This window comes from Myodes glareolus, chromosome 11, assembly GCF_982192425.1.
Source record: "Myodes glareolus chromosome 11, mMyoGla1.1, whole genome shotgun sequence".
In the NCBI taxonomy this organism is placed as follows: Eukaryota; Metazoa; Chordata; class Mammalia; order Rodentia; family Cricetidae; genus Myodes; species Myodes glareolus.
The window spans coordinates 13,511,557-13,519,378 of NC_142036.1; the positions used below are offsets into that span (position 1 = coordinate 13,511,557).

Below are 7,822 nucleotides of genomic sequence, written 5' to 3' on the forward strand. Positions count from 1 at the left end.
ATTCCTCCCTGAGACTAGGTTCTTTGCAATGTTCTGGAGTGGGACCCATAAGTCTGTATAAGGTGTGGGTAGTACACTTAGTGAGTCATGGATCTCTGTTAATGGTGATGTTCTAAACGACAGTTCCCTGGCTTCATATGATGTAATGCTTCTGTGGTCCTATACAACTTCCTCACCTGGATCAAAATTCTGCCTTTCCTCCTCCTTTCCTCTAAGCCGTACCCCTGAAAATCCTATCCACAAGCTGGAGGAGAGAGGACCACTGACAAACACGGTGATAAGCACTGGGAAAGTGTCAGAGCTCACATTTTTTAGAAATATCCTAGATATGTCCTTAAAAGAAATGTAGACAACTCCCATTACTCCTTAGCCCAAAGACCTAAGTTCAGGACCTAGAGCGTTCCTGACTCAAGGTCTCCTCTGACCAACAAAGGAACAAACTTAGTGCAGCTCCTAACAACTTACCAACATTACAAAAGACACCAATTTGTAATTTTGAAAGATGTATTTTAGTGCGAGTATCAGCAAATTATCAAAGACAGGTAGCATCAGAATTCAGCAACTCCTGTGTTCCCATAAAATAAATCCAGGCTCTTCAGAAGTGTGGAATTGAGGCTTTAGTTTTCTCCTTTACTGGCATTAGTATTTTGTTTTCATTTCTCTTTATTTTACAGGATCCAGGAGGCTAACTCATTTTTACTTTGGCATACTGGGTCCAGGCGTATGTCCATGCCCACGAGGTAAAGTCGCTTGCAAGTCTTCCTGCTTGATAAGCCTAGTAATTGCTACACGAAAGGCCACCCCAAAGAGGAGTGAGCCTATGAAGACATAAATACGACCAAAGACTATTCTTAAGTAAACCACTGGTTCTTGTCTCTGTCTTATTGTGCGCATTTTAAGCGGAAGGGGTCCACTGTCTAAACTCCCTCCAGGTCCATCTCCTATGCAGTTCGGAGGGTCCCAACCCACATGACAATGGCAGTTCCGACGGTTATTGCATACTCCTCTGAAATTGCACTTTTCTGGGGTGCAGTCGTAATCCAGTTCGGTTAAAGATCCATTGCAGGACCCATGATCGCAGAAATTAGTTTGGGAACAGGGAGTACCATATCTCACACGTCCAACATCTGTTGATTCTGTTGCTCGATGCTCATCGAGCCCAAAACAGGAAAACCCAGAAATAACTGACTGGTGGAATGAAACGTGTTCCTGCAAGTGTGGAAGGTGGGTGACATTCGTACACTGCAACCTTCCGCACATCTTATCGTTTTCGGCACAAGCTCTGAATAAGAGGCTTTCTTGTCTTCTCTGACAATGTCCAAACCGATAGCTTTCCTTATTGATGTCATAACACCTTTTATTACCTGCGCGGGCACTTACACCGAAGATTTCCTTGCAATGCATATCACGATCGGTGCAGTTTCCTTTATAGCAATAGCCCTCTTCTGAGCATGGTGTTCCATCTTGCAGATAAAAGTCTGTTGGGCAAGTGAGTATACTCCCATTACAGTACTCTGGAAGATCACAAACGTTCTGGATACTTCTGCAAAGTGTCCCAGAAGGACTGTAGGTGCAGTTTACACAACATGATTCTTTATCACAAATGCTACCCGGTGTGAATTTGCAATTTTGACTACAGCAGGTATTTTCATAACATTCTTTCAATGAGCCACAGTCACATTGCTCACCGTTATCTATTTTGTAGTTTCCACAAAAATCATAGGTTAATGATCTGTTATAATATCTATGATAGTCATAGAAAAGACATTCCAACTCACGGGGGGCACTGAGTACTTCGTTTAGCTCTGCAAGGGAACAATTGCTGAAAGCATCCGTTAGCCCAGGCTTCATGAACATAACGCAGGTGGACCTTCTCTGGCAATAACAGTAAGTTTCATTATCAAAATTGAGACCTAGTTTCCTCCCAACACGATTGCTTAACAAAACAGACACAAATACGTAGTATCGGTCATTTTTACCAATACAGCTGACACAATCTTTAGTACATACAGAATGCAATACTGGAGCTCCATTTATGTCACTTGGCCCTACTTGATTAATTAAGTTTGCATCATCAGGTCTAAATGTCCCATAAAAATTTTTCTGAAAGTAGTCGTAAAAACTACCACATCCTTTTGTCTTATCGTTAAGGGTAGGAAATGGATCGTACAAACTAAACACAGTGAAGAGAAAAACGTAGTACCGCAAATGAATGTTCTTCAAATAGCTGTCCGCTAAACTGGCTAGTGAAAACAAATACTCGGTAGTCTGAGTAACATTTCGAGTTACATTATGTACCAAGAAGGCTGCTAACATATGACCTTTTATAGCAGCTGGGTGTGAAGCGTAGTCTCTACTAGACATTCTGGGAGCCACATTGGAATTTGGTCTAGATAAAGAGGGGCCTGTGCGATGGTCCATGTGCTTCCATTCATTCACAGGCCCCACGGCACCAGAATCAGCTACTACCTGGGAAATAACGTGCTCAAACCTGTGTGAATCATTGAGGGGTTTGATTTCATAGGCAAGGTCATCAAACATCAGGACCCCGTCCAGGCCCCCATAGCAAGTATCCAAAGTGACCATCGATTGAGGGATCCCCTCCAGGTAGCCAATATAGTAACAATCTACACGGAAATAAGGGTAATCCATCTGTAAAGCTCCTTGGTCATCTTGAGTTGTCAGCAACAAGTGTCTGGGCCAAATAAGTGTCTTTCTTCGCAGGTGGATGATATGTCTCTGGCCCCTAAAACGCAAGCTGTAGGAGATCCGTCCTGGTGCTTGAAATCCCTTACCATGGTAGATCTCCTTCCGAGGAATGACCACCTCCGAGGAGGTGTAGCGCCAGGTGGGAGGGCCTTGAAAACACTGGCCGGGAACCAGGAGCAGCACCCAGAGTGCAACCAGCAAGAGTGGGGCCCTGGGGATCACTGGTCTTTCTACCAGCCTCATGCCCCAGCTCACAGATAACATCCTGGACGAAGCGAGGCTAAAACCCTCAGTTGTGGCCACTGCCTGGCGTGGGAGACACTGACAGTGGACAAAGGGCTTCTTCAGGCTCCCAGCCCTGCTGGTTACCCAGACAACTTGAGGAGTTAGGTAACAGTTACTGGGTGTGGCAGGAGTGAGTCAGACAATGTTAGCTGAGGTTGGGGTAAAATGGTGTCAAATGCAGCATCTACAAATTCACCTGGGAGAGAAAAGGCAGAAGAAGCCAGAGTGTCCCCTCTGAACAAGCTCAATCCTTTCTGATATTTCCTGACATACAAATAACATTTTGACATACAAAAATACATTTTCAGTCATCTGAATGTATTTGCAACCCAATATTACTCTGGGTCTGTTTCTAGAATTCAAATTTTCTTTTTATTTGGCATCACAATTCTTACATTTTTTGAAGTAGGAGGTAAATCCTGTGGAAATCATCCTTTTAACTGTGATACTTTATTCTTCAAAACTATTTTAAGTTGAGTTTATAGTTAAGGTATTTAAAATGGATTAAACTTTCTCGATATTATTTGAGAGTGTTGAGATTTCCACATGATGGATGTTCTCCAAGGCTGTACACTCTGGCTGCTGCTCTTGGTTCCAAGCCAGTGTTTTCAAGGTTGTACCACACGGTGTAATATTTCCTCAGACGTGGTGATTCCTCGGAAGGAGACCTGCTACAGTAACAACTTTCAACCTGAGAGTTCTGTCTGTCATCTCTCTGATCTCTAGAAATTTTATAAATCCAGTATCTTGTGAACGTGATTTATCCCTTACCTTGTCTGAGTTCTACCAGTTGGTCACCTCCAATCCATAGTGTATTCCACTCTTGGCCATTGGGATTTCTTCAGGCTCACAGGCTGATCAGTTCTCAGTGGGGGATAGCAGCACCCACGCTTGCTATGAATATCTAAGAAGTGTGTCACACACCTTTCTTAGGTTTATTATTAGTGCTTTCGTGTCTCTTATTTTTGTAGAAGGAAAAGCAGCCTCTCAACTCCCTCCAAAAAGCTCATTAGGGGTCTGGAGAGATGGCTCAGAGGTTAAGAGCATTGCCTGCTCTTCCAACCATCTGTAAGGAGGTCTGGTGACCTCTTCTGGCCTGCAGGCATACACACAGACAGAATATCATATACACAATGAATGAATGAATGAATGAATATATAACAAGCTCATTAAGTAAAGTGAGAACAGAGTAACATCACCACAGAGTCCCTGAAAAGCCCTGGCTCAGATACATGGACAAAACCTACAGTCACCGAGATAGGTTCTACAGCAGCAGGTATCTTATACAATTTGAGGAAACCATTGGGTTTTATTGAATTACCTCCTCTCAAAATTTTCTATCTCCTCCCCGTATTCAGGGGAATAATCCACTGCAGAATGACTGGGGTCAGATTGCACTTTCCTAACTCCAGCCTCTATCCTACTAACCAACAGGAGCCCATAAATAAACCTCTGCTTCCCACTGTGGCCACCAGCAACACTACATCCTCAGAAGGGTGTCTACAGTGGTAAGGGGTTTCAACATGACAGTTACAACTGTAATGTTTCAGAACTATAGAATTTTTAAAAATTCCATCTCTTGTGAACACTTTATCTCTGACCCTGTCTTACTTAATTCCAGCTGTTACTCCCCTCCAACGCTTACCATATTTCTTTCCTGACCACTGAAATTTCTACAAATATGCAGACTGATCTGTTTTCAGCAGGGATAGCAGTAGCCACCCTTGGTATGAATGTCTAAGAAGTATGCCACGTACTTTCCCCAGGTTTATCATTAGTGCCTTCACGTCTCTTGCTTTTGTAGAAAGGAAAGCAACTTCAGGGTTTCTTCCAGAAAGCTCATTGAGGAAAGTAGGAACAGACTAACATCACCACATAATCCCTGATAAGCCCTGACTCAGAAACATGACCAAAATCTGCAGCCACATAGATAAGTTGTACAGCAGCAGGAATCTTATTTATGAGCAAAACATTGAGTTTTAACGATTGACCTCCCCTGAAAAGTCTCTATCTCCTTTATGTGTTCAGGGGGAAAATCCTCTACAGGACCACTGGAGTCCTATAGAGGACTGCACCTTCTCAGCTCACCCAGCCAGCAGGAGGCCATAAATAAGCCTCTGCTTCCCTCTGTGGTCACCAACATCACTGCACCTAATGACACCAGGTGGCTCTTGGCAGAGGGAGGGAGGAAGTGGTTGAATCCCTGTCTGGCTGTGGAAACAGATGAATGTCCTGTCATGAATTAGGTTGAAAGGAATCATGCGCTCTCTCATGGGTCACAAATTTGGGGACATGGGCTTATACTGCAATTTGGGAAAGGCTTCTCAAGGCTCATGACTCTGAGACTCCTCATACCACCAGGCTGGATTCCCAAGTCCTGTGTGGACGTATGAGCTCAGCAAGCACAAGGGGAATTACGACTAAAGAGAAGGTACTGAAGGACACTGAAGAGGGTCCCCTCTTTCTAGCCATCTCCGATAATGGTGTGACTGTCCAGCCTCACGCCGAGGCTCTGTGCTGCCCCCTGCTGTGTGAACAGAGAAACACAATCATCACTAGAAAAGCTGTATATAGTGGGGGTGGATAGGGAAGGAAAAGAGATTGGGTGTTCATCCTAGAGTTTAGAGTGCGCCATTTTTCATAATACTGATGGGGTATCTACACAACTAGGGAATGACAGAGCCAGCTTCTCAAGCCACTCCACACTCCAACTCCAGGTCCAACCATGTGGTTAGTCAGAGCACCTTGGAGTCAGGTCACAAAGGCAGGTCACGTCAGCAGGTTACAGAGCACAGACTACAGAGCAGATCTCAGATGTCTCCTGGTGACCAGATTCATCTTTGCATGATCTGCCTAGACAGACCCAGAGAACTGGCCCCACCCAGCTAAGTAGACTCTCAGGTGCAGGTGACACAAATCAGGCAGAGAAAGATGAGAGGTGAGAGGAAGGAGAAGGACAGAGATAGAAAATATTAAATATTTACACAGTTCTGTGCCAATCCCCGACCTCTGATACCCACAGCACAAGTGTTCAAATATCATGCTGTGGGGTGGATTGTAGATGAATAAAGTTACTGGTGAAAATAAAGGGACGGAAGTCTGGAGATTTCATAATGGCGTCAAACACTCAGTACTGACCCAACCCTATCACTGTTCCGTTTCCAGCTTCCGGTAAACATGTCCTTGTGGCATGCAAAGACAGCAAGCTCCCTGACCGGTCTGTTTAGAAAGAGCCTCACCATTTGTGCTCCTCATCTTCATCTGTCCCACGTAGTCTCTGGTCCTCCAGATCCCGATGTCTTCTCAGTGATTCAAGTCCTGTCTGCTCCACAGCCACAAACCCCACCTGTAATGGGCTCTCGGTTGACCCATGGTCCCAAATCAATCTGCCTTAAGCAGGTGTTTTGATAGTTTTTCCTCTGCTCCATACTACAGGAGTAGGCAAGCAGGAGCTGAGGCACGTCATGTCACTCCAAGTACCCTCTCAGTCTCTAGCAATATGTCCCCTTGTCTCCAACAATGCAGCCTCAAGAATCTTCAATTCACTCCTCGAACATGGCCACTTGAGCTGAAATTAAATTTGTTAATTATTCCCAACTAGCCACTGATACAACTAACATTTCCCAGCTATTCCCATGGAAGCGCTGGTACTTCTTCCTACTCTAAGCTTGGCTTACCAGGGCACCTCTGAGATTTCAGCAACTGTCTCCAGTTGCTCCACAGAAAGGCAGAAATATGCAGAACCTTTTAGAAGAGCATCTCTTGACTGAGTTCAACTCGGCAGTTTAGGTACACAGCTTTCAACAATGTGAAGCTTGTCCTATGCTATTTCCCAAGACATCTCAGTTGCTGAAACCAACCTGTGGGGTCAGAGAACTGACCACCCAGATGATACCTAATTCCTACTCTTGATGAACCTGTTGAAGAGACTTTAAACTGTGAATTCTCACCTGTGATATCTATGTCTCCTATGTCTCAAGAGAATCTTTGTGGGCCCCATACTCCCCTTCACAAGGCCACATCAGGACGGGAGATCTGCGTCCCTTGCTCTCCATAAGAATACAGAATTCTGGTGTCAGTCATTACAATCCCCCAGAACGACTTTTAAACAGTAGTCATGTGGGAAAATGCAGGCACAGGATTCCAAGACAGTCAGACACCTGTGTAGGCCTCAAGCCTTCAAAGAAACCAAAGCAACCCTCAGAAGAAATAGATTCTGAAACAAGGCTTCTGTGTCACTGAGTGCCTAGACAGTCACTCACCAGTCCAGGACTGAAAAGGAGATGTGTGGTCACCTGGCCCACAATTGGAGAAGAGAATTGAAATCTGACATCTCTATATTCACTTAGCCTGTGTTACTAACAAGTCAAAGCCGAAGGAAATACCGAGGATGACTGCCAATATTAAATACTAGATTGGGGAGGAAGGAACTAAACCTTTTTGGACAATTTGGGAACGTGGACACTGAACGACAACACGGGGGACCAAATTAAGTTGGAGGGGGGCACAAAGTCTGCACCCCCGGCATTAGTAAGAAACCCCATTCAAGAGCCCTGTCAGACACCAAAGTGGTATGAGAGAGATACGTGTGTCTATCCCAACAGGAGTTTCCTCTTCTAGAACAAGATTCAGTCCCAGGAGCAGTCAGGAACTGACCAGGATTACCTCCCCCAGAGGCCTGTTGCATCAGAAACGGGGAAGCCGTGGATCACGCCATGTTACAAGTAAGGAGAGGAGAAACAAGCCAGACTGAGCTTTGACATAGTGTAGGAATAGCAAGGGACTCTGTAGGTTATCCGGCAGGCAGTGTCCAGGGGTACTTGTGTGT

The 7,822-nt window shown here is 44.8% G+C and overlaps 1 protein-coding gene and 1 long non-coding RNA gene across 2 annotated transcripts; both read right to left on the reverse strand.

The window, feature by feature from the left end:
* Nucleotides 1-501: 501 nt before the first annotated feature.
* Nucleotides 502-3,380, reverse strand: LOC146892517 (disintegrin and metalloproteinase domain-containing protein 21-like). The gene has a single exon (XM_085698042.2). The coding sequence runs from the start codon at nucleotides 2,971-2,973 to the stop codon at nucleotides 697-699; it is 2,277 nt and encodes a 758-aa protein (XP_085554168.2). The 5' UTR covers nucleotides 2,974-3,380; the 3' UTR covers nucleotides 502-696.
* Nucleotides 3,381-3,388: 8 nt separating this feature from the next.
* LOC148120431 (uncharacterized) lies at nucleotides 3,389-6,695 on the reverse strand. Its single transcript, XR_015739175.1, has 3 exons — nucleotides 6,672-6,695; nucleotides 6,234-6,562; nucleotides 3,389-3,898 (listed from the first exon to the last, which is right to left on the reverse strand). It is a non-coding gene; the product is annotated as an uncharacterized LOC148120431 (long non-coding RNA).
* Between the last annotated feature and the right edge of the window lie 1,127 nt (nucleotides 6,696-7,822).